The following is a 27,156-nucleotide window of genomic DNA, read 5'->3' on the forward strand; positions in this document are numbered from 1 at the left end:
AACTATCTCCTTCTATATTGGCTTTTCAAAATTTCATTACAGTATTAAGTTTTTTTATGACCTTTTTAACATAATGTTTATAAAATACTTACAAAGTCAATTTGATAAAATAGAAATGAAAATTGTAAAACATCGAAATGTAACGGAAAAGACTATCATGGAAGAGTAGTTTAAAAAAAAAAAATAAAATTTACATGCGTATACATATATATTTAAGCGTGCGTAGGAGCATGGTCAAGTGTAGCGAATTTTCGCGCCATTCATAATGCCTTGCATATACATTGTACAGTTAAAATGGCATAAGTAAAAATCGGATTCTTATGGCCGCCTTGAAAATTTGTTATCCTCATTCGCGCATGCGCATTAGTGGTCTAAGTGTGTGGCGGTAGGTGGGCGCATGCGTGAATACTGGGCCATTCGTTTGGAGGGGCGTATAGAAAGGAGGCCATATTGTACAGTTAAATTAAAAGACAGGAAAATATAATTTGTACCACGACGAGTACGATCGTGAGAATTTGATTTCGTGCAAACTCTCGTTTAAAGTAAAGATAAGCACGTAACAAAGAGAAAAAAGCCATTGTCAAACGAGATCTCAGAGTCGAGTAATCACCTCGGAGCCTCTAGTCATCCGTAACAGTGGACTTGTGTGCATCTGTGCGCGCCTGTGTTTTCCTGCCGCTTTTTTATACATAAATATACGAGAGAGCCTGTCTCACTTGATTTCTCTCTCTCTCACACACACACACGCACGCACGCTCTCTCTCTCTCTCTCTCTCGCTTTTCCTCTCCTTTCTACTCCTCTATTCTATTACTAATCTTTCTTTTTCTCATTCTTGCTCCATTCGCATCCCTATCCTCATCAAACCATTTTTTTACTCTTCTCTCTTTAGGAGAGAGATATTCAAGTAAGATTGGTGCACCGTCCGTCCGCCTAGGGGAAAAAGAGTGTAAGAGAGTTCTACCGTCTTTGACGTTGAAATGGGCACTCGAGACGACGAATATGACTATTTGTTCAAAGGTAATAATTATCTTATTTTTCTTTGTATTTACAAGTTAGGAATTGTGTATTACTGTAATGTATTTTAATTGTTGAATGCAAAAGCTTAATTTTCATCTTCTGTCGTTAATTGTGAGCATGCGAGTTCTCGGCTGATCGATCGAAATATTTTTTGCAAACATGTCGAAGAAGCAGTAGTGATTAATTAAATGAAGTGTTTGAGATTTTTGTAAAAACTTATATCTGTCAGACAAAAATCTAATGTTATCTAGAACATGATTAATCGTTTGTCATTGAAGAGGAAGCGAGAAAGACATATTTTTGTATTTTTTATTGTGTGTACGGGCGTGTGGTTTATTTAGTTGTGTGCATATATGCAATTGATAGAGCAATAGAGAGAGAGAGAGAGAGAGAGAGAAAGTAAGTAAGAAAAAGGCACGTCACGCACGCGAAGCCTTGTCAACGTCCGGTTTCTGGTTCTCTTATGACGACGATGCTTAATTAATATTCCGATTTTATGCCCCGAATTGCTTTCCTTCAAATTTGAAGCCACAATTGTACATAAATATCTTATTTCCGAAAGCTCTCGTCTTTCATCTTTCTATCGCAAAACTAAAAAATCTTTTGGTAAGAATTAAAACACGTCTTTGACCATTGACGCTGATAGAATTATTTACCTCGTATACCGAGAGACCAAAAATTTATTACTTTTTTTTTTACTGCATGTCCATCTAATATTCAAATCACATAAATAACTCCTATTGATTTGGTACTTATGTCCACCCATTTTCCTTGGTAGTAATACAGAGTCTTACACTTAAGCTTGTACATTTTTTCCTTTTGGAAAACATGTTAAATAATAAATATGAACAAATAAGGATTACTTTATTATTTATTGGATTTTTTATTTCAACTTTTTTAATGCTTGATATCAAATATACTATCAATTACTATATATTTCTATTCATATAAATTCCAATTCTTTTATAGATCTCACAATATTGTCATTTTCAATATAACTAAAACGATCTTTAATTGATCACGAAATTCATTGTCATTTTATGATCATTGTTACATGTTTGATTGATGTTCAGTGTCAGTGTTTAAGAATATCACTGATGGTTGGTAATTGGCTAATTTAAATAATGGATTTCAATACATTTAAGTTCGTAATATCATATGATGTAGTATATCACCCAAATATTTTAAACTAACCTAACTTATATTGTGTTTTAAATGTATACTTTAAATTTTAGTGGTTCTTATTGGTGATTCTGGAGTAGGAAAAAGTAATCTCTTATCACGTTTCACAAGAAATGAATTCAACCTAGAGTCTAAGTCTACTATTGGTGTTGAATTTGCAACAAGAAGTATACAAGTAGATGGCAAAACAATCAAAGCTCAAATATGGGATACCGCTGGTCAAGAACGCTATCGTGCTATTACTTCTGCGTAAGATTAATTTTTTACTTTATTATATTAGAGTATAATTAATGGTTAGAAGTTTTCTTATATTGAATTTTTTTCTATTGCAGTTACTATCGTGGTGCTGTTGGAGCATTATTAGTTTATGATATTGCAAAACACTTAACATACGAAAATGTTGAAAGATGGTTAAGAGAATTACGTGATCACGCCGATCAGAATATAGTTATAATGCTAGTTGGAAATAAGTCGGATTTGAGGCATTTACGAGCTGTGCCGACAGATGAAGCTAAAACATTTGCTGAAAAAAATGGTTTGTCTTTTATAGAAACATCGGCTCTAGATTCAACCAACGTTGAGACAGCATTTCAAAATATTTTAACAGGTATCAGATAATAATCCTTTATTAATCCGACGTCGAAGCATTTATTAATTTTAACTAAATATTACAGAGATCTATAGAATCGTCTCGCAGAAACAAATACGAGATCCTCCAGAGGGTGATACTATTCGACCACAAAACGTAGAACCTATTGATGTTAAGCCTACGATGAGTTCTGAGGGAATGCGTAAACAATGTTGCCAGTGACGTGGTGTTTGTTTAATGAATGATTTGCTTTACAAGTAAGTTTTATGATTGAATAAATTAACTTTTCTTTATATACATATTTACCGTAATGATTTTCCTTTATATTAATTTTATAAAGTGTGAAAAATTCTTATTTTTGTTGCAAGGAGAAATCTTTCAAAAATATTTCGTCTTTCTTATGGTCTTTCAGATGCAGCGAGAGAGACAGAGACACAGTAATGAGCAAAGTAACGGCCATTGGTAGATGTAGCGGGTGCATAAATGCACGAGAGCTAAGACTATGTATACGAGTCTAAAATCTCGTATGCTAGAAGGGTTTGTTAACCTCACCAAAGCGAGAAGATACTGCAGATTATTCATAGGGAAAAATAAATATGCGTACGAAACGCAACTTTTTTGATTCGCATAAAATAATATCAATTAAGTGCGGCACTCTCAAATTGGACGTCGGTGTAAGAGTGAATTAAGTATGGAGATGAATACACCAATGCAGATTATATACATAATTACATATAGATTACAAATGGACATACATAAATATACAAGCGAATCTGAATGCATAAACGAACACGTTAAACAAAACAAGGCCCATGCACTTTGTCCTATATAACCTTCTTCGTTAAAGTGACATTTGTCTCGTTTACTCAATTTATGATTTCTTCTCTCTCTAACTCTTTCTTCGTATTTTTTTCTTTTGCTCATGTACGCATTCATAATAAAGTGTACACAAAAGCATTCGTCTTTGATGCATATGTGAAGCCGATACATGCAATAACACTTGAAACACGCGTCTACACGATAATAGTAAGAAAAAAATCAGAATATAAAAACAGATATACATATTTTATGTTATTAATAATTAAATGTTGTATTACCGTTTCTTTGGAATACATATAACAATTATTCTCAACACATAATATGATCGTGAATATACAACAATTGTAATCTGATTATATATATATACATATATATATATATATATATATATATACGTGTGTGTGTATGTGTGTATGTACGTCTGTATGCATGTATAAATATAATGATGAAAAGAAAATATTTAATAGATTGATAAAACTTGAGGGATTATATTTAAGTCCTCAACTGAGAGCAAAAGAACGTATACGAAAGAATGAGAAAGAGTGCGAGAGAGAGAGAGAGATGGAGTGAGAGAAAAGAACTAGTGAAATGTGGAAACAACTAATAGTAATCAGATATATGTCATCTGCAGATCTCCACCATAATTGCTTATCGTCTCGCTCCACGTAGTTGTTATACGATTATATATAAAACGGCAAAACACGCGTTCTGTAAATTTTGAAAGTAATTACTTTTCTTTGTGACACATGATGACTGAAGGATATGGTTACGTTATACTTCCTAATAAAACGCAATTAATAAAGCGTCGCGAGTGCATTATTCAACATTTTATTTGATTTTATAAATATATTAGTTTTTAGGTAAAAATTTTAATTACTTTCTTTTATTTGATATACAAAGAATTAGCTTCGGAAAATTTTTTATTTTATATGATTCATTCGGTTCAGAACAGATTGCGAGGCAAAATTAACTTTTAAGATTTAATAAAGGAAAACGTATTAATCATGATATTTTAATACAGTAATAGCCTTCTCAACTCTTTAAGTACATTGAAACTACATTGTTTTTAATAGCGCTTTTATCAATTTTTTGAATAATGCAGTAATTATGACTATGAAAAACAAGCCGGAAGAACAAAGGGATCCCAGAGTGTCTTTCTTATTATTAATAAAGGGACGTAGATTAAAGACAAAGATATCAACGATGATATGGGGACGATATTATTTTTAGTACTTGCTAACAAAAAATGTCCTTTTTACTCGCGAAGCCATGACGTATAGATGTCGCACAAAGCGACTAAGCTTTGTTATAGTCATTCTTCTTTGACGTGCAATCTCATATTTTATTCGAGTAAAATTGTAGGTGAAAAAAGAATGATACTAAAATTAAAGGAGTAAACAAAGAAAGAATTATACAAAAGCGAGAAAGAATGCATTATATAAATTCAGATATCCATATGCTTTTGTGCACCTATATAAGAGATTAATGAAAAAAAAATTTTTTAAATAAGAATTTATCATAATGCTTTAAACAAGAAAAATGCCACTGGGATGAATTAAACTCATCGTTATGAAAATACTACGATATGCGTAATTCTCTAATCTTTTATTGTTAATCACTATATTATTTAATCCATTTTTTTTTTTTTTAATAAATCTGTTCATGAGTAATTTTATTTCGTTGATCTAATACTCCAATTAAAATAAAAGATTAACAATAATTAGTTTGTAGAAATCTGGATTTTTAAAATTATAGATATAGAAGTATTTACTTATTCCTGAAATATTAATATAGAATTCTTTATGGCCCTTTATATTAGACATAAATTATTTTTCCAGCGATGGAGGAAACCTTGTAATGCATGTTATATTTATTTACAATAATATATTCTTATTAAAATTAGTGATAGTTACACGAAAATATAATACAAAATTAATTATTTCTTAAAGGGAGCATACATTAGGGAGCAGAAGCCGAAGCAGGTTCTAAGCGTACAGTACTCCTTTGAAAATTTTGATTATTTTTTTGTCTCCACTCCAACCATCGTGCTAATTCTGTGCTAATTAATGGATTATTGAGATCCGATTGTGTTTCTACTTGTTGATAATAAGCATCCCTTAACAGTCGAAAGGTTTGAACATTTCTATATGGAAGTTGGGTCATAGGATCGCAATATTTTGCTGGTAATCTATAAAATCAAATTTTTATTTATGCAAATAAATATAAACACTTTTGTAGTATTTAATTACCTTGTAATTGCACACAGAGACTTTAGAGTTGGCCTTAAATTTTGCTTTTTTTTGAAAATATCATTAAATTGTTGAACATTCTCAAAAGTAACAAAAGTCCTTTCATAATATCCATTAGTTTCAATGCAATCAAAACTTCTTTCTTTCAATACAATGTTCGAATCCTTTGTTTTATCCCCAGTATTTTTATTACTGTTTAGAATAAATAAAAGAAATGAATTCATATTGAAATTGAAGAAAAAAAAAATAACAATGAAGTACCTTTTATTCACATCAATACATTTTGCGGAAGTTTCTTCCATTTCATTATCATTTTTATTGCAATTTATTTTAATTTCTTTTTCTTTATTAGAGTTTGATAATACCATCACAGGCATTGATAAAGATTGATATCTTATCATAGGTCCTATGTTAGTTTTGCGAACAGTTCGTGCATTTTTTTTCTCATTCTCTAGTCTCTGATATTTTTCTAATTTTTAAAGATTATAATAGAGTACACATTAAATTTTAATTTGAATAATACTCAATTACCTAATGACTTTAAATTTATTTCTTCAGTCAACAGTGCCTCTTCTAATAATTCATCTTGAGTTGGTTTGTAATCATCATGTCTTACTGTTTTAACTTTTTTCCGTTGATCTTCATTTCTTTCCTTTAATCTTTTTAAAGTTGCAGCAGATTTTGCAGCAGTAGATCGTCTAATTGATTTTCTTTCTATATAAAATAAAATTATTATTGTATAAGCCGGTAATTGATTATTAAAAATACTAACATATACAACTTACCAATATTATTCATAAATATCCTAGCCACTTTTTGACTGCGAGCTTTTTTCTTCTTCGGTATCTCTTTAGGTTTAGATAAAGAAGGCTTAGCCGGTTCTTTATAAGCTTTTGTAAAGACACCTTTTTTTTTCTTCTTCTCCTCAATTTCCTGATCAGATACGGGCTCATCATTTTCATCTATGCTAAAATCTGAATCAACTTCATCTTCAGCTTCAGCCTCTTCCCTAATCACAATATTTGATCATTACCAACATTATAATCCATAAGACATTTATATGAATGAAAAAATTAAACTAACTTGTAATCATTATCTTGCTCGGTTTCGTCGAAGCCCCCATAAGTAGTCTTATAAAAATCGTCCTCTTCCTCCTCATTGAGCAGTTTCGCCATTTTATTGCCGGCATTGATTCGTCTTGATCTTGCCGACGCCATAATTATAATAAAAATATTTCTAGATGATTGTTACTAAAATTTCAGTTAAACAATCTTGTTAATCGTATAATCAATTTACACTAATATATAAGTACTGAAATAAGGTGGTTTTTCTTTATGCTATATAAAAATAGGATGAATTAACTTGCTGTCATTTATAACCTCGAATATTTATATTTAAATGTTTGAAAATTTCTTGCATCACCTCATATTTAACGAAACGAATATAAAAACGAGTCTATACCTATAATAATAAAAGAAAAGTAGAGTATTACTCAACAGGGAGTTATCGACTTTTAAAAATGTTGTTCGTGAAAGGAAAAGACAGCACGGATACGAATACAAAATGTACGAATATTAAAGTAGATACACCTGGTAGTATTCAGTATTCTGTAGAGGTGCAATAGAATTGGGCCAGTGGATTGGTAGAGAACAGGAGCGCCACCTATCAGCCGAAATATTTGCTAAATTTTCGATAAGTAGGTAGAAACGAGCACGGTAATATTGGATATTCATGGATTTATATTGACCTTTGTGAGGTTTGATCGATTGTTTTCAGTTTATCTCGATCATTTAAAAGCCGCCTCATTATAAAAAGATAAAGTTTAACCGAAGCTTCATATAGAACAAATATAAAAGCTTTTGGTGGGGGAAGTGTAAAAGAGGAGATGGAGTGAGAGCGAGAGAGAGAAGAATAGAGAGATAGATAGATATTGAAAAGAGGTATATCGTGGTGGGAGAATGCGAGACAGCGCTTTTGAATTCTAGTTCTCTTCCGTGGTAAATTAACGCTTGCATCAGTAGTAGTCATCATCGAGGTCGAGACTTCGGTTGTTGGTTCACGTAAGGTGGGCTCCTCTATTCTCGCGCACAATCATCCTCGTAGTGACCTCGGCTGATTTATCGTGTCTCCCTCTCCCCCCCTCTCTCTCTCTCTCTCTCTCTCTCTCTCTCTCTCTTATTCTTTGGTTCCCCTTCGTTCTTTTGTTCTTTCGTTTTTTCATTCTTTCATCCTTTTCATCCTTTCATTCTTTCTTTCGTTGTTTCTCTTTTTTTCATTGTTGGAGCGTGCGCACACGTAATCACTATCGTTATCGTTATCGTTGTCGTCGTCGTCGTCGTCGTCGTCGTCGCCTTCAGCGTCGTTGACGTAGTTGCGGACGACTTGGGTCCCACCCATAACCTATCATTCGAGTGCAACCGAGCACACGAAGGAGGGTGGATAGCTGCTCTCTAGCGTGCGCATACGCACGCAAGAACGCGTACATACGGAGTACGCATCGGAGAGGTACACGAAGGTGGTGGTCCGTTCACTGCCGTTGTTACTGCTGTTGCTACTATTGCTGCTGCTAGGACGTTGTTCTACCATCGTCTTATCGGATTCCTGTGGGCTTAATACCAGCAACTCTGTCGAGCTACAAGCGTGCAGGCGACAAGAACGGTCAGAGACGAGCAACGACAGCCAGATAAAGATAAAAGGAAGGCGCGCGCGCGCGCGCACGATAAAAGAGATAGAGCGAGAAGGGGAGCGTGCGAGTGACTGAGCGAGCGAACGAGCGAGCAAGTGAGTGAGTGAGAGGTAGAGGGAGGGAGAGAGATAAAGAACGAGATATCAGCCGAGCGTTAACACATTATTTTGTTGTTTTTCTCTCTTTTGTTGCTCGCGCTATCTTGCAAAGAGAGTTGAAATGATCTCTCTTCGTCTCGAGAAGCCCGTCGTCGTCGTCGTCGTCGTCGTCTGCCTATAGTCGCGCGCCTTCTTCCCTCTCGCGAGCGCACCATAACGCTCATCGTCGTCTCACTCAATCTTACGTCGCGAGTGTCTACTTTCCTGCTTGTGTCACCTTCGTGCTTTGTGAGTGTATAATTGTGTGTTTTCCGAAGAGGACGAGAACGGAGCCCGAGGAGCTGCTGCCTGTATATACAAGGGCCCGGGACGAAAGCAGCGAAAGAGGCGCGGCCGTGAGCATCGAGAGCGCGAGGACGTATAAACCTTGGAGGGGTCTTCGTCGACGATACTGCCAGTGACGGGTACGGAAACGGCTGACCAGTCAACACCAAACACTAATTAGAAAGAGTAAGCAGTTCACACGGAAGAGCTAGCGGTCGAACTGATCTGCTTTGTACACGAGGAAGCGAGCGACCACCACCGCGATTACGAGGACAGAGAGTGCCACGAATTTAGTGACGTGACGACGGTGTCAGAGCCTCAACATTTAAAGAAGAAGAATCGGCGGCGCGATTATTGAGGCGTCATCTGCGCCAAATAATTATGTGGGATACTGTCGCGGAATCGCGATCGGCTACACGTCAAGTCAGCTGACATATTGCGCTCTGCTACACCACAGCAGCAACAACCTTCGGTAAGTCCAAGCGCCCCCTCATTGTGTTCCCCACTTCCTCTGCTGGTCATCGCCATTCCTCCTCGCTCGTAGGCTCTTTCGTCATGCCCGACGCGAGAAGCGTTAGGCATTGTTCGGGTCGGGTCGCCGCCTCTCCTTTGTACACAGGAGCAAATTTTACTACTCCCTCGACATCCTACCCCGCTTTGGATCTCGTTTTTCGTACAGGAGATCTCGGCTGCGCAACAATCGTACCGCCTCTATTTTTAATAATCGAGCCCCCGACATATCCCGGGCGGAAATGACGTGGGTCCCGGTGTGGGGCCATCCTGTTCCTCGAGGAGAGAAGGCAAAAATGACGCATCGTCTCTCTTCTCATCCTCGGATGTTGGCGAGAAGGCGGAAAGCCATGCGCCTGAGAAAGATTGAGAAAGACGGAAAGAACAATTTCGGGTCAAGTGCGCTCGTCATGCACTTTCTGTCTCTATCTTTCGACTCTCTTGATCCGAGTACGTATATTGCGCGCGTGTGTGCGTGCAACGCGTCTCTTCTATCCTTTTAGTTCGCGCGCCCCGCTTTCTCCCTTCGTGAACGTGTCTCGCGCGATTATCGGCGTCGTTGCCGCGACACAGTAAAAAAGGGAGAGAGAGAGAGAGAGAGAGTGAGAGAATGATGGCGCGGTTGTGGCGGAAGGTGACAGGGGGTATCGTGAAGCATGCATCGCACATGCCTCGAACTCGTACATTTAATTGTCGATTTAGACGAATCTCGAGAACCTATACGACGACGTTAAAGACTCGTGCACACGGGCCCCGTCGACTCTTCCGGGCCCAACACGCGCCTGCGCTCAGCGGATGCAGGTGCTTGCTGCCACGAGGAGGAGCCTGAGCGCGATAAAACACTAAATTCGACTGTTGCTTTATAGTTCCGTCTTGTCGTTTATTATTTCTTTTTTTTTTTACTGACGTAACTATCATACTGATTTGAGTATGCATTATTCCGATACGATTGTGCTTTTATTAATTAAATTTTTGTGTAATGCTTTGGAATAACTCATTGGGGGAAAATTTCATAACATTATGGCAATACCATGTAAGATTTTAACATGTCATTGAGTTCACCGCTTTTTGAAAGCTCTATCTATCCATCTATATATATATATATATGCATGTATGTATACATACACATATATAGAGTATTTTTCTCAATGTTTAATGCATTGCACAACAAATAATTTTTAAAAGTTTACTCAGCTGATTATGAATATACGAATGAAAGTTTTTTTATTACTTAATTTACACAATTAATATTCAATGACTCATCAACTTTCGAAACCAACTACATAGTACTAAATTTACAGTGTTTTTTTGTAAAGAGAAATTACTTTTAAATATTTTTCACTTGTCTGCATTTTTATTGCGCTTGACCTTTAAATTCTATACATATACATCAATCATATAAAGACAATAATACATGTAATAGTGAAAAACAAATGATTAAAATAGTTTTTTTCTTATTTGGTTCCCATTTAACTTTATTGTATCAGAAAATTGTATTTTATTAACATTTGCGTATGTAAACATGTTGCAAGAAACTTGTATATATATATATATATATATATATATATATATATAAAAGTAGAATTAAAAGAAGTTTATTTTTAATATCTTTAAATGTCCTGATGTATTAGCTCATTCATATTATAATGATTCCTAATTAATTTCTTTTGTGCTTCTGATAAATCTATACAACTATAACTAAATAGCAAATTATGCATTCTAATGTGCATTAAAAATAAATAACATGCACATCACTTCGAAAACATGAACACTATGAATTTTATATTAGTGATTAGTGATTGAGAAATGTATTTTGAGACGATCAAAACAGAAACACTTTAACAAATGATTATAATATAAAACGTGACTTAATTTTTATGAAATACTCTTGTGGCAACGTTGTACATTTAAATTACATTTTAGAGTCTAGTGCTCTTTCGAAATAACAGCGCATTCTTAGTTTCCTAAAGAAGGCCAATGAGTGTCATTTGGATGTTAATAAACAAGCTATTCATGAATGTCCTACGATGCTCTACGTGATTTCTCACTACCGATTAGCTAGATTAACGCTTTTGCTTACATTCAACTGTCCTTTGCAATAAAAAGAAAAAAAATACATTTTGAGTTAAAGGACGACGACGATCTTGTGTAGACTTCGGCTAAGATAAAACAAGTGTGTGCAAGTGTTAATTAAAAGTAGGGAGTACGTTTAAGGTGGGGATCTGTAGTTTACAAAAGGTTTTTATATCATATGCTTGAGCGGACATGAGAAGCGTTAAACGGGGGAGAGGATGATAGATTCTGTATGAACAAAAGTAAAAATGTGAATATCCACTCGAAGTTATAAGTCTTCCCTACCCCCTACCCCCCTCATACCCTTGATCTCTTGAAGACTTCGTACTGTCTGATGAAAAGTCATAGCTTACAAAATATTTTACAAAAAGATGTAAAATAAAAACGACACGTCGGTTAAACTAGATGCTGATTTACCTCTTAAGTTTCCAGGAAATATATTTGAGTACCAATGCCATTTATACAGGGTATGGTAATTATATATTTCTCAATAAATAATCATATGTTAAAATATTTCAAAGATACAGTTACTTTAAAACTCAAGTCAATTCTATTCTTGTAATTAAATGTTGTTGCCCAACGTTCTTCAATTGTCGCGCGAAAAATTTTCAAAGGGAAATGGGAGGGCAGCAGTTGATAATATAATTTCTACTGTCATAATAAATTACGTGGACTGGACCTGACAACGATACATTAAAAAATCGCTCAAAGTACAAATTTTGTAGGATTAAGATATTATAGAGTTTTTATTCAGCCAAGCACTTGCTCTCTCTCTTAATTTGCTGATAAGCATTTATTTTGGATAAAAGCCGTCCAAGTTCCTATTTGATATTTGGTTCTTCGAACATCTCAAAAAATAATATTCAATTTTTTTATCTAAATTAACTACGAATGGAGGTTTTTGACTCGCTCGCACTTTCAATTATAATACAACAGGGCTGAAGATGCTTATCGGTTGTCTTCATTTCTTTGGTAATCAGAGAAAACATTAATTTGAGTATTAATATTATGCATTAAATTATATATATATATATATATATATATATATGTATATATATATATATATATATATATATATATATAATTTAATGCATAATGTGGATGAAGAGTTTCACCTAATGGATTTATTTGTTTAGAGCAAAACTTATGATGTGTTAAACATGTGGCTTATTATTCAATGAGATATAAAATAAATGAAAGCCAAAATCAAGTTGATGCAGTCTTATGGTTTTAATCTAATTTGAAAATATTAACATTGATGTTATTATATGATATTGCTTCATTATTACTCACTAATTAAGCGTAATTACAATTTTTGTGGGCCAACAATTGATATTTATGAAAATTCGAAAGTTGTTATTAATTTTACGATTGTTTAAGCTACTAATAAATTTGGGCAAAATATTATTTTTAACAAATATCTGAATACATGAACTTATACTTAATGTAGCATAAATTATTATCTCGACACAAAATATATAGATCGTATCAGTAAACTTGATCACGGGTTTTATACGTGTTGATCTCTCTTTCATATTTTTTATTCTCTTGTTTTGATTATCATGCTGTCGCATACGCACACATTTATCAGACAAATTAACGAGTCATCTTTTTCAGAAAAACGCGTATGGTTTTATGGAATAGAATGAAAATTGGTTTGATACGTGTATTGTTATGTGCGAGTGAACTTGCCATTTATTTTGCCTACTTGTACAGTCTTTTCTGAAATAAATTTATATCTGAAGCGTACTTGTGCATAACAAATATATAAATATATTTTTTCTTTATGAATAATTCATATATTTTAAGTATTTTTAATGGGTTACTTCTAGAACTAACTAAATCGCGAAGGGGGGCGAAATGTAGTCTATTCTTATATTTTTTTTATGTGATTAAATGGTTTTAGATTTTTTACGATATATATATATATATTACATCAAGTAATTAACTGGTTTATATTTTTATTATATGAACAAATAATTAATATATTACAAGAGTAAACTTATATGTTTAATATATAGTACCCGTTTAAATATTATTGCTCGGCTATGACAAATTTCAATAAGAAATTTTAGGCGAATCATTGAAATTCTGTTATATTTTATTTCTCTTAAATTATATAGACATTTAATGGTAGATAGTACATTTGGAATTTGTAATTCTGTTCAATATTAGATTTGATTAGAAATATTTTGCAGCAAATTAAAAATATGGAATTTTCGTTGGTTGAATGTGCTTTTCCAAAAATGAAAGGAAAATATTGGTTTTTACAAATTCTCTTAAATCATAACATAAATTTTCTTAACTACAACTTCGCTGTATTTCTATTATTGTTCTTCTCCATCATTAACAAACGAGGATTTGCATTATTTTTAATAAGCTTTTCATAATTTATTTACTGAAATCTCTTTGATAATAAATTTCCAAAAGAGTTTATAATACGGCCAAATCAGAATGCCACTGGATTTGATATAAAACATGCGTCTGATAAAAAGATATTATAAAATGATTATCAAGATGCTAAAAGGTCCGATGGTACTGGTTTTCTTCTCTTGCTCTGGCAGCTGCTTAACGAGTGTAGAGTGCGATCTGCTTATAAGATGAGCGAGTGACCTCGATATTTTGTCTCGTCGGCGCCGTATTTCTCTGACTTTCAATATCTTAGTCGGGCATCCGCCCGAAGGTCGAAAATTCGCGCTATGCGAGAGATCTCAAGGTTGACATTGACTATCCCGCTTGCCGCGACCATCCATTAGACCACGAATGATATTTGAATTTCGGTAGTAGATTGAGATAGATAGAGGAGACACTTTTACAGATGCCTCGTGCCATTTTTGTCGTAGGCGTTGGATCATTGATCTTGCGCCATTTAATGATTTACTGTGTCTCTTCCTTTTTTTCCAGCTTACTTTGCCACTAGCGTTCCCCAAACACCTGCAAAACTATTTATAAAGAAACTTCCATATTGAAATTCACGAACATGCAATTTTTGCGTAATTGGGGTGTACAAAACAAGTTCGATTAGATGCAATAGAAAGTGCAAATTGTCAAAAACGTTCTTTCTTAAAGCTAGTTATTCTATTGAGTAATCTACTGCATCATTTTTTTATTTGTGAAAAAATTATGTTAGTACGACCAAATATATCTCATTCAAATTGCCATAAAAGTTGATAATTTTATTAATTGATAAATCATTTCTTATTTAGATGTCTGTAAAATAATTTCTATAAATTGAACTTGTTATCATTTTCTTATAATTGTTCTTTTAAAATTTTTTAAAATTTGTAGTCTCCGAAATGTAATTGCAAAATAATATTACTATAGAAGTCGAGATATTAACATTTTAAACAAAATATTTAAACAATTATTAATATTTGTTGATTATAAATTAGTGTACGTCTTATATATATATTAGTAGATATACATTCCAGTAAAATGTATGTAGAAATATAATTATAAAACGTGCATGCATTTATTTATCAATATCAATATATTTTTTAACAATTTTAATCCTCATCCATTTTGTTAAATTCAACATAAATAATTATAATTATAAAAATAATTATAGTTTATTTTGAAAGAACTAAGTGTGTATTTTGTGTATTATTTTTGTTATTAAACTTTATATCATTCTTACTGTTATAATAATAATAATGTCATTGCTATTTGCTTTTAGAATTAATTATGATTTTTCGTATAATGAAATTTATGTTAAATATGTGTGTTCATTTGTTTTTATTTCTTATTTTTTTTTATTAATTTTTAATAGAAATAAAAAATAATATATGTTGAATATAAATATATTATGTTTTTTCTTTGTTAATGAACAGTCATTTCCAAAATTATTATTAATAATAATAATACTTTGTTAAACCATAAATTTCTTATTTACAAGTATAGTTTATTTGTACAGTAGTTAAATTTGCTATTGCTAGCTATTGAATTACGTATGCACGAACATTACAATTTTATAACACTTCTAGTAATGTAATATTAAATTATTATTATATATTAATTTTATAGTCTAATAATTAGCTGGAAAAAAGTTAATGCATTCTTACATATTTGTATTGAACATAATATATGAATATTTAATAGATAAAAATAGTATAATCATGATATCGTAAGGACGAAGATTACAACATGTTCTAAGAACTTTTAATATTCTTCATAAATGTGTTTTATATTCAACACAAAAATTAAAATTAAAACAATATCAATTGCTTTTACAACAAATAAAAATCAAAATAATATGATTATTTTTTGTAATGCAATTAAAATATTTGATAATTTCTGTTTCTCTTCATAAAAACAGATTCATTCTTCTTAATTCTATAATGTTACATTTGAATAAAATTTATTCTGTCCATAAAAAGTAAAAAATTAATTAATCAAATTAATTTTCATATTTAATCAATTCTATTGTAAATGCTAATTACAAAATTTAATTTTTTCAAATTGATAAAATAAATTAAATAATTAAGTAACCGTGAATAAAGCCCTGTTAAGATTAAAAAGTTCAACCGGCGTGAATGTATATCGGAAATTTTATGAAAGTACGTGGTCTTTGACAAAAATTGTCTAAAAAAATCTTTTGTACTCAAATTGCCCTTTTCACGTAGCATGCTCTTCATTCTATTGAATTATCAGAAATTTGGCAATTAAAACTATACATTTATATATCGTATAAATGTCGACATATTCAGGGTTTATTTTTTCTCGATGATCATTTCGGGAGCATACGATATGTGTTAAAGCATGAAACAAATTACTTTTGTTTCTCGTTTTCATTGATATTGTAAGATAAAACGGATGACGAATGTTCCAATTAAGTATAAATGTAAGAGAAATTAGTTTTGCCAAAAAAGCTATAAAATAATTTTAAATACTAAACAATGGATTTGAAGTTGGTATCTTTGAAATGCACGAGGAGAAATGGCAAAAATATTTTTTCATGCACTACTCATACCTTATACATATTGTTCCTTACATGATAATATTTTTATTATCATTAGTAAATACAAACATTTAGGCGAATAAAATGATAAAAAATCAAATTAAAATCTTCGAAACACATATTTAGTTGTATTTGATTATCATCAATGTTCAATCTTTTTTTTTTATACAATAATATAAAATTTATGGAAAATTTAAAATAGTATTTATATTTGTTTAATTCTTTGCATGTCTTAATATTAAAACGTTTTAAATTGTGATATTAGCTTATGTACTCATCTTCTTTGTCGCCATACAAATAATTCAAAGGTAATTAAAATAAAGTATGAATAAAGTAATTTAAAAGTAATTTTGAACTATGAATAAAATAAAGTAATTTTGTACGCGACACCTATTTGTTTAAAGAGTACTTTGAAAATTATTTTCGAAAATTTTTAGTAAAATAACAAAATATATACTACGTATTATTTCCTCTGTCTGTCTGTCTGTCTGTCTGTCTGTGTGTGTGTGTGTGTGTGTGTGTGTGTGTGTTGTGTCATAAGAATTCGCTTTTAATCAACAAAATTTGAATTAAATAAGGTAACGTTATATTGTGTATTTATTAAAAAATTATAAGCTTAAGTTTTTATTAAATTTTTTTTTATTTTTAATCTATGACTATTAAAATATTTATTCCAACACTTTCAATGCCGTGTTTTATGTAGGTTAAATTAAACGAAATTAAAAAGAGTGCGATCTAGTTGAGTGAAAATGATTTTATTGTTTATAATGCTAAGATACTTAGCATACTTAGAGTGGGCTCATTCGATGTTTATTATTTTATATAAATCTTTGATTTGTCAAATTTTTTGTTAATTCGAAGTATTTATCAAATTAAATATTTGTCATATATTGCTATGATATATTATTTTACAGTTTGTGACAAAATGCAGATGTCTGAAGTGTGATAGTCGTTGATAACGAAGTAAGTGGAGTTGCAAGTGGTAGAAGTTAAGTTGTACGTCAACATAGAAACACGATGAAAAAATAGACGAATGAATATACTTCGTTAATTGAGATCAAATATTGGAAAATAGCCAAACATCCATATAGCCAACCGTAACACCTGTACTACGCTACTTAATAATTGTCAATAAGTAAGGTTATAAATTTAACGAATAATTCGAATGTGCGACGGAGGAGACGCTGATTACGATAAATTCAATCAGGGAATGAAAATGTACGAATGGATGCGTCATACATCGCGCTTGGAGTCAAAGGCGAAACTGACTATCCTTACTCCCCACTGTTAGTCTCTTTCCGATACTAAAGACGAAACAATGCACGGTCATATGGGCATTTAGTATTATAGTTAACGAAACACATATGAAAGCTTTTACCGTTCGTAAGGTGACATTGCAATTTCCTACTCTGGCATTGTTACGTATTTTTTCAAAGAAAATACTGTCGTGTTATCGTATGGGTCAAGGATATTTTTAGGTATTTCATAATTTTTTTAATTAAAAAACTATTCTGTTTCCCATTTAGATATTAAGAGTTAAGAGTTTTAAATATTATAAAGAAAATAATAGCACGAGATAATGAAATTATTATTATAACAAATTTATCTTATTTATTTGCCAATAATTTACAGAGTTATTACACATGAAATGATATTTTAACATCGTATTAATTTATTTCATATTTTATATTTACTTATTAGTTATGCAATATAATTTTTTCAAACAGAGAATGTGAAATTTTCATTAATTAATCAACTGTAATGATAGTATTATTGTTGTTATTATCACCATCATCATCATCATCATCATCATCATTATTATTATTTATAAACAGGTATAATTGTATTATCATAAGACAGTTTGCTGAAATTGTTAATAATTTGTTTTGTTTTTAATTATATAATAATGAAGTTTTGTAAAGCACGAGGAGGGAAATATTAATTGCATGAAAATGTTTTTATAATAAAAAAAAAGAAAGAAAATGAGAATTTTTAATTTTACAAAATTATTATTTAATTTAAATTAAACTGTTTGTGTATTTAAGTGTAAATGCGACTATTTAAAAGCCATGTAATTCAGTAAAGTATCGGTTTTAGCATCGGTAAAATGTATACAGTAAGTAAAAAGTTTGTTGATTAATGTGAACGATTAATATATGAAAACGAAGGGTTATGCTAGCTTTAGATATTTAATATAAATAGGCGAGAATAAAGGATGGCTAAAGTAGTTAACGGTAAATTCTTGCATAAATATGGTCTTGGTAATTGGCAATCCTGTTATTGTTTGATACGAAGTACGTTGTAAAGGTCGTTTGCGTCCGATCCTTATCTGGACGCGTTTCCCTGCCCACTCGAACCCAACTCGTATTATACCGACCTTTGCTGCTGCTCGTCCACGTGTGCGCATGTACGTGCGCGCGCCTGTGTGCACATGTATGTATCACGAGTAAGGAAACAGAGAAGGAAAGGAATCGCAACTTATCATCAACTATGTGGTTCCTTATTATTTCCTGTTCTCTCTCTCTTCCCGTCATTCCCCCCTTCCTCTCTTCAAAATTCAAGCACTATACGCGTCAATTAAATTTTGAGACGAAAACGCATTGGAAATTGTCGTTTCCTCTGAGCGGAATTATCATGTTTGTCTTCGTTCCGTAAGCACAAGAAGCACTTGTCAAGCAACGGCTTATAAACCAGTTAAGTTCACTGCCGCTCAATGCCATATAATGACTCGTAAACTAATACTACAAATCGAGCGAAAGACTTAAGTTTCGTTTTTATATTTTATTCAGCTCCCATACATCATGGTTGAATTTCGCTTTCTATCTTAGAAAATAATCAATAGAATTTACAAACTTTAATTTAGTTTACACGTAATAATAGATTAGGCCAATTAATTAATTGACTTTAGAATATGAAATAATCAAAACGAAATTTTCTTTCTATATGTATAGAATATTATACGAAATTGAAGCATATTAAGCGACGTTACTGTTACACCAACGCCCTATAATTTTATTTGTGGATACCTTCGTTTATTATGGGACAAAGCGAGTTATACCCCTCTGAGAATTTATTAATTCTATCTTATTCAATTTCAAGCGTAGAAAGGAGAGAACTATAACGCTACCCTCATAAATTAACAATGCACCAAGTACTGGGTCTTATAATTTGTTACCTGTTTTTGGCTCAATGTTCAAATTGAGCTCTTGCGCTATTGTGTCGAACGGTTTAATAAGGAATAAACTAAGTATTTTTCGCACCGCCGTCGGTAAAGTAGATCGATCAGCTGCTTGACTGCACGCAAGCAGGTTATTCACTCTCGTCGGTAGAAATTCGCCCTATCATCGCTTACGTATTCCCACGCGTTGCCATCAACTTTCCGGGGATTCAGGCCATTTTATTTATTATCTGTTTTGAAAAACAGCACGGGTCGGTAATCGGGAAGAAGGGTCCCGGCGTTAACGGGCATTTGATAGCAAGTCATCAATAAGTTAAATGTTAGCTGATCGATGATTATTGTATATGGTATGAACCAAGTGTCCAAGGCGCAATTAGCAAAGGATCGGCAATAAGGCGGCGATTCTATATATAACGAATGTCAAAGACACCAATTCATTATTGTGCAATTATTAATTGTCTTGAGAAATTTGTATCTTTCGTCCGGTGAAAGCGATACACCTTTCGCTGTACGTACGGTTCGCGTTTCTTGACAAAAAACGGGAGCTTTCTCTTTCACTCTTTGTTAAAGGAGCAATCATACGCGTAAAAGACGAGGCGTTTAAATAACGGCATTAATATTAGAAATAAATGAAATGTAGGTGCTCAGCATTTGTGCCTCTTCCTTTCCGCTCCCCCCTCTCCCATTTATATATTTTAGATTGCGTAGTCGGTCAGCTTATCAATGGATTAGGCATCGCTTAATAAGCCATGAATTTCGTAAGTTCGTAATTTCGTGATCGCAACGAACGATGGGTCGCATGGGGAAATTTCAATTCTCGAAGGAGTTCGTCCGTCCGCACAAAGCTTTTCCCCGCCAAACAAAGAGGGCCTCGAAAGTGAATAGGATGTCACGGTATCTCATCCCCATGGGCCGCACGCGCACAAAGCCTGGCGATAAAGGCTGTTTTCTTGGCAGCGGTCGCCGGCTTTTCGATTGTCGGCGAGAGTCCGAGTCGCGTTCAGACTCGGCTCGCCGTTGCGTCTGCTCGGCTGCTCTTTTATTCCTCTCTCTTTCACATCCCTACGCACATCTGGAAGGTCGAGGTCGTTGACAGAGCGCGCGCGCCGAATCGGCTACTCTTCAACCGTGTCGACTCGCTTTTCATCGCCACTACCATTGCCGCCGCTGCACGAGGTAACTTCTTTTTCTCATTTGGCCTCGGCAGAACACGGCTACGTGAAACCAGTTGCTTAGTGTGGAACTTAATGTTCTTATCTGTTGGTCAGAATAACTCCGTGCCTGGCCTTTGTCCAATCATCGAGAAGTTATGCCTTGTGATAATGACGTACCGACTCGCGCTCATCTCTTGATGCACTAATTCGTTTGGACAACGGTTTTTGCTTAATTCTCATGCCCCAGCAAAATACGTACACCCCGTGCTTAAAAATATCGATCCGATATGGAAAAGTCGAATGTGCTATGTTATTTATTTATATTTGTTTTATTCTTATAATTCGTAGTTCATTTATTTCTTATCTTCATTTATCTTGCGCCTTGTCCAATTCAAATGTTTTTAATTGTATGCTGATCTTCCTACTTGGCTCGGATTTATCGTTCCTTATTTTACTTAACTTGGTTTCCTCTATTTTGTCGTGATGATTTATTATAACGATGTTACAACAGATATGCCTAATTTTATTACGGACACAAAAAAAAAAAATAAAATAAAAAATCAACGAAAAGAGCATAGATAACAACAAGTCTCTCTATTTACTACATGTTAAACTACGACCTGTATATTTTAAGTTTTAATCAGGTTTTTTTTTTTTAATTTTTCATCGTATTCTACGCCCTTCAAGGCTTGGAAAAAATAAAATAAGATAGCGAGGATAGCAAAATCTCGCTTAAAAATCAGGGCTTGTTATATAATTGCGCGCGCACACATACATATTTTCACGATTTCGCAGCTCTAATCATTTGTTAAAACATTTTTATTTTTTCTTATTGTATAATTATCTCTGACTCAATGATCGCGTTCTTTTCAAAATCGTATTTAAGCGCATATCTTGTAAATGTATAATACAAAAAACGCTCGTCGTCTAGATTTACGAAAGAATTCATAGTGTGGCTCCTTAGCAGGACCGTTCGCTACAAATTGCGACTACGCATTTATTCGACTACGAGACCTACCATACGCGCTTGGATAACTAGATCATCTGCGAAAAAGGTGCGAAAAAATTTCCTCCTTAATGCCCCGTTAACAATATGTATAAGAAATAGTTATTTCAACTTTATACAATATCGTCAGACCCTCATTGTTATTTTCATTTTCATTTTCATTATGGACACATCTATTTATTAGGAAATGCTTTCTTTTTTCTCATCTTAAATTTCCAATAATATGATTTTTTCTTTACTTTTTCTTCATAAATAAAATTCACCAATGTATTATTAATTATCGACACGGGCGAATAATCGTGGAAGTAAAATAGTATTCGTAATAGTTGTGAAATCGGGCATACGAGGGCGATTAACGTGTCTATCTAATGAAACTATGTACATATTAGATACTATTTATGAATTTCTTTGTTAGAGACGTTTTTAATGACTTTTCAAAAATTAACTACTCAGACATGAATAACAGACTATACTTATTAGACGCTTTGTTCTTGGTTAATTAAAGTACACCGTTGAGAGCAGTGATGCAAAATTCACAAATGATATTTATCTTTACTTTTAGATTGGGACTGTATTTTTTATTTGTAAATTCAAAGATTTGGCCTATAGCAGTATATTACTTATTATTAGATAAAAATGTACTTTACACATTCTGAGTGTTATCGGTTATTTTTAAAATTGTAGATAGGGACGAATTATTGTCGAATGTGACTTTTCAAAATTTTTTAATTTATTTATTTATTTATTTTTTTTTTTGTTTTTTTTTTTGAATACCTAAAATAAACGGCACAATCTGTCCAACGTCATTTTGTATTTTTATAGTTCTTTATGCATGATAAACACATTGCCGGCTTTTCTTTGTATTTAAAATATTTTCAATTTATCCAAAGTTATACAATTTCATTTCTTTCACTTTAATAGATCAATAATTTTATTAAATGTTTATGTATCTTTAATCTGTGTTGATTTGATTAGTTGACTTATTACAATGGAATTGCATTAAAGTTAGGATTGATTTCAGAGTAAAATTAGTATAACGGACCCCAGTTGGATTATGAAAATAAAAATTAATTAAATACTGTTGAGTTATGTATTTTAAAATGATATTTAAACAGTTTTATTTATATTCTGTAAAAGATATGTAAATAGTAGAATATCATTTATTATATACGTAAAAGTAAATAATTAATTAATAATTGTCGAGCAATTATTTTTAATTTAATTAATGCATAAATTAAAAAATGTATTTGCATGTTTAAACTTGCTTATTCTTAATAAATCATAATGAAATTATCAGTATTTGTATCTGTCAGAAAAGGAAAATTAACTTTATTGTAAAAGCATAAAAGCACTTAATAGTTTCGTATATTAAGTTTTTGATTAAATGCAAAAACGTATGGAGAGAAAAATTAGCCTCAATTACAGGATAACAGGAAAACTGGAATCTTTATAACGAGTACTATCATAATACATTTTTCTTCGCTATTTATTCAATACACTACCTCGATTAAGACGAATATTAATAGAATAATTCTAATTGTATTATTATATTAATTAAAAAGTTAACGCGTAAAATATAATTGCCAAATATATTAATATTGTTATAAAGATTTCTGATTTTTCTTTTTATTAATAATTGAAGTGTCGACAAGGCTGACATCAGAAAGAAGAAGATCTACTATCGAAATTTAAACATTGACAAGACCTCTTCAATACATTATTAATAAATTTGAAAATAATAAATCCAACCATTTGTCTAATAGCGCACCAGACCCCTTATCTTATAAGGTTATTAGCCTTATTACCAAAAAGCGTTTATTTAAAAAAAAATGGTATTAAAAAGCAATCTATAACTGTTTGGCATATTGCTATTGTGATATTGACTTAATTCGTCGGCACTTTTATAATCGTTGGTTATTTATAATTTGATAGTCTCTTTCAATGCACATAATTATTCAGATAAGCTTTATGTGGATATTTTATTAGAAAAAAATTTCATGAACAATGTCGATCAAATATGAGAACACGGACAAGTACGAGTTCAAAAGCCAATGAAATGATCAAAATGACCACGTAAATTATATCGCTTGCTAAACATTCGCCCTGGATTGGCCAAATTGGACCAGACTAGTTTAAAAGAAAAAGAGAATCTCTCGCGAAGAATAATCGGATTGTTTTGGTAAACGAGTCCAAGTAAGCAATAACAGTTACTAAGCATGCAATAAATACTTGCGCGTATGTGGGCGAGCGTCTGTAACTGATTGTATGGAAGAGGGGCATCAATGAGTGGAATATGCGAATGTTAAACCCTTGCGAATTAATAGGGAGTGAGATAAAGGAAATTTGGCTGTGAAAGCGCAGCGTCCTGTGATTCACTCTACGCCTCTAACGTCAACCGCAACCGTATTTTTAACAAAAGCTAAGCGCGGAAGCGGATTCTTTGTCCGAATATTTTTCTTCGTGAAGACTCGATCGATGATCAAGTAACTCTTGATACGATGACGCGACACTTTTGTCTGTGAGGCTTTGCAGTATCATCTTGAATCCCGTCCCAATCTTAAGATTTCGTTTACACTCGCGAGCTCCTTCCTACGGTGTATTACATTATACGGGAAGCATACTTTTTATTTAAACATATTAACACCTTATTGATGCTTATTGTCTTGGGGCTTTTTTATAACTATTTGCCATATTGAAAATACACAGGGTAAAGCATTGATGATAGTAATTTGTCATTATTCACCTAATATTTAGAAACAAGTGGATAGCTAATACGTTTGAAGAGCCAATAAAATATGTATGTGTTGATGCAAAGACTACTGAAGATTATTTTGTAAAAAAATGTTGTGATCCAAATTATTTGTTTATTATTTTTATTATTGTTAATATTATTATTATTATTATTATTATTATTATTATTATTATTATATCATAAACATGTTTCATTTACAAGAAATGTTTAGAGAATAATGTGAGTAATTCTATTTATTAATAAAAGTATTTCATACCAGAGAATAAGTCGTTTAATAATAAAAGAATGCTTCTTTAAAGTTTAGATAGCAGACTTTATTGGAGCAGTTAACGTGGCTCAATTTACCCAAACGCGCGTATCAATTGTCGTCAGGCGTTGTATATGTGTAACTTATGCATTACAGACACAAGTTCATACTTAATGCGTTGTGTGCAGTGTTGCATTCGCGTAGAAAATTGAATCCGATTGTAGGTTATCAGAAGCGATTATAAGGCTCTTGTTGAAGCATTGAATCGAGTCTTTAAATATTATTTTAATGTTGATTCAATATTGTTCAAATTGTCTACTTAAATTGTTGATATTAATAATTTTACGCTAAAAATTTTTATTTATAGTCACATCCAAATAATGTTAATCATATTGAAATTCCATTAAACAATTCAATATTAATTTGGTCTCATAGGCAAACCCATAATTTTTCAAAAAAAGTTTAAAAAAAATTTACATTTACTTATTTCCTAGAAGATGCATGTTAATTATACATCGGCTAACATTATTAACAGTAGTACATCATTTTTAATCTTAAAGTTATAAATTCTATTGTTCGTTTCTTTGCGGTCAGCTATGGTTATTATGTCAAATCGATTGATTAAGTATTTAATATCATTTATCAACTTCTTAGGCACTCATTTCTTCTATAACTTTCCTACAAATATTTATGCATTAATGTATACGCACGTGCAATATAATTATATCAAATAGGAAGAGTATAATGTAATTTGATTTTTTTCAAATAAAATTGAATGATAGTTTAAAATAATTTTATTATTAAAATGAAATTTTATTGAATTTTTAAATAACATAATCTAATTAAAGAAATATATTTCTTTGTTATTGAGTGAATTTATATAAGCATGAAAATTTTATAATATATAGTAAAATAATATAAGATTAAATTCAAGCACAGGATTCATTTCCAGAATTATAAATTAAATGTAAAAGAATAAGATTATGATTCAACCAAATTTTAAACGTTTTAAATTACAAAAGTGTGGTCTTATGATTTTTATTATTATTTAATATCGGATATTATGCTGCACTTATTGAGCTACTTACTATTATTATTAAATACAGAATATTCAATTCCATGATAAATGAAATATTGTAAGATATGCAGATCTTATCTGAAAATAAAGCTTAATACAATGTAATCAAGCTTAGCTCATGTAGACTATAGAATTTTCCGAATTCTCTTGAAAATAAACTAGATAATTCGACAAGTACGATTTATGGTGAACTAAAGTTTAGAAAAATTTAAATATTCTCATCGTTTTACTCATATTTCCGTACAAAAACTTTATTACATCCAAAATTATTTGATTTACTGTTCCATTTAGCTACTAATATTATTGCACTTCTTAGTAATAATTATCAAAATAAACAAGAGAACGGAAGCGCATTTACTTTTAATCAATTTATGCTTTCCCTCGTAATATTAATGTATATTCATGCCTTTCATTCATGCCTAATGAATGAAAGTAGCATTTTTCTATTTTAAATCAAGATGAAATGTCAACGATTACGATTTTTTTCCATTAGAGAGACTGTATCTTTATTAATAAAGGTTATTGAAATGGCTTGTCTTTATTTACGAATTAGACTCTACTGGTATAATTAATCTAAAAACTGAAAACTGAAAACTGCATTGCATCGATTATCTATTTCTTATAAATGTTTTCGAAAATTAATTCAACGACAATTTTTACACCTGTAAGGCTATTTGATATATTGTATAAATGGGTAATTGATTATCGTATAATTTATCTTTAATTCAAATTGTTAGGACTGGTAAGAAGATAATTCGTTGTAACTATATTCATTAATAATATAATTATCACTTGATACTCAAAACGTTTATTCTTAATACAATCATTGACATTTTTATAAAGCTCATAAAGTTGAAAATACATGTTCACTTTGATTCCTTGTTTTACAATTATCGATTGAATGAGATATAATGATAGTTATTTTTTATATTCAATTAGTTAATGAAATATAAGATTTTGCTTGTTAAAATATTGAAAAATATTTGTAATTATATATTTTTAATCATATATTTAATTATATTTATTGAATAATTATGTTATTTTTATTTAAATTTATCCAGTTAATTGAATACGTATTTTAATCGTTGAACAAATTTTGTCCATCTCAATAAAATATAAAGCAGCTATCAAATGTTATTAAATATTGTTATATTGAACCGTAACTCCATTCTTTAAGCAACCTGAAATCAAAAATTTTTAGTAATAGACGAATAGTTTATTAGCGAATGTAAACGT

General features: G+C 31.6%; 3 protein-coding genes across 5 annotated transcripts in view; 2 read left to right on the forward strand and 1 right to left on the reverse strand.

Annotated features, from left to right (window-relative positions):
* Window positions 1-767: 767 nt before the first annotated feature.
* Window positions 768-3,962, forward strand: Rab11 (RAS oncogene family member Rab11). The gene is made up of 5 exons (XM_011503589.1): window positions 768-1,018; window positions 2,254-2,449; window positions 2,533-2,807; window positions 2,875-3,046; window positions 3,202-3,962. The coding sequence occupies exons 1-4, from the start codon at window positions 979-981 to the stop codon at window positions 3,009-3,011; spliced, it is 648 nt and encodes a 215-aa protein (XP_011501891.1). The 5' UTR covers window positions 768-978; the 3' UTR covers window positions 3,012-3,046; window positions 3,202-3,962.
* A 1,530-nt stretch (window positions 3,963-5,492) lies between these two features.
* Window positions 5,493-7,396, reverse strand: YL-1 (Vacuolar protein sorting-associated protein YL-1). The gene is made up of 6 exons (XM_011503590.1): window positions 6,941-7,396; window positions 6,643-6,866; window positions 6,389-6,571; window positions 6,119-6,326; window positions 5,858-6,049; window positions 5,493-5,796 (listed from the first exon to the last, which is right to left on the reverse strand). Exons 1-6 carry the CDS (start codon window positions 7,072-7,074, stop codon window positions 5,568-5,570), a joined length of 1,170 nt encoding a protein of 389 aa, XP_011501892.1. The 5' UTR covers window positions 7,075-7,396; the 3' UTR covers window positions 5,493-5,567.
* A 60-nt stretch (window positions 7,397-7,456) lies between these two features.
* Window positions 7,457-27,156, forward strand: part of drn (zinc finger AN1-type doctor no) — a 33,754-nt gene continuing 14,054 nt past the window's right edge. The window contains exons 1-2 of one of the 3 annotated variants that reach the window (XM_011503593.1): window positions 7,457-7,922; window positions 8,959-9,437. The gene's annotated coding sequence lies outside the window, so the exon portion shown is untranslated. Of the gene's footprint in view, window positions 7,923-8,616; window positions 9,438-27,156 lie in introns of those variants that run through there. The other 2 variants (XM_011503592.1, XM_011503591.1) reach the window with 2 other exon arrangements.

This window comes from Ceratosolen solmsi, unplaced genomic scaffold (assembly GCF_000503995.2).
Source record: "Ceratosolen solmsi marchali unplaced genomic scaffold, CerSol_1.0 scaffold8, whole genome shotgun sequence".
Taxonomy (NCBI): domain Eukaryota; kingdom Metazoa; phylum Arthropoda; class Insecta; order Hymenoptera; family Agaonidae; genus Ceratosolen; species Ceratosolen solmsi.

What these genes read in the sequence shown, in the direction of transcription:
- Rab11 (XM_011503589.1), top strand. Translation starts at nt 979, where the DNA reads ATGGGCACTCGAGACGACGAATATGACTATTTGTTCAAAG. An exon ending in ATATGACTATTTGTTCAAAG is followed by an intron (nt 1,019 to 2,253) that starts GTAATAATTATC and finishes TTTAAATTTTAG; the next exon opens with TGGTTCTTATTGGTGATTCT. An exon ending in ATTTCAAAATATTTTAACAG is followed by an intron (nt 2,808 to 2,874) that starts GTATCAGATAAT and finishes TAAATATTACAG; the next exon opens with AGATCTATAGAATCGTCTCG.
- YL-1 (XM_011503590.1), bottom strand. Translation starts at nt 7,074, where the DNA reads ATGGCGTCGGCAAGATCAAGACGAATCAATGCCGGCAATAAAATGGCG. An exon ending in GATATTTATGAATAATATTG is followed by an intron (nt 6,572 to 6,642) that starts GTAAGTTGTATA and finishes TATTTTATATAG; the next exon opens with AAAGAAAATCAATTAGACGA. An exon ending in AATAAATTTAAAGTCATTAG is followed by an intron (nt 6,327 to 6,388) that starts GTAATTGAGTAT and finishes TTTAAAAATTAG; the next exon opens with AAAAATATCAGAGACTAGAG.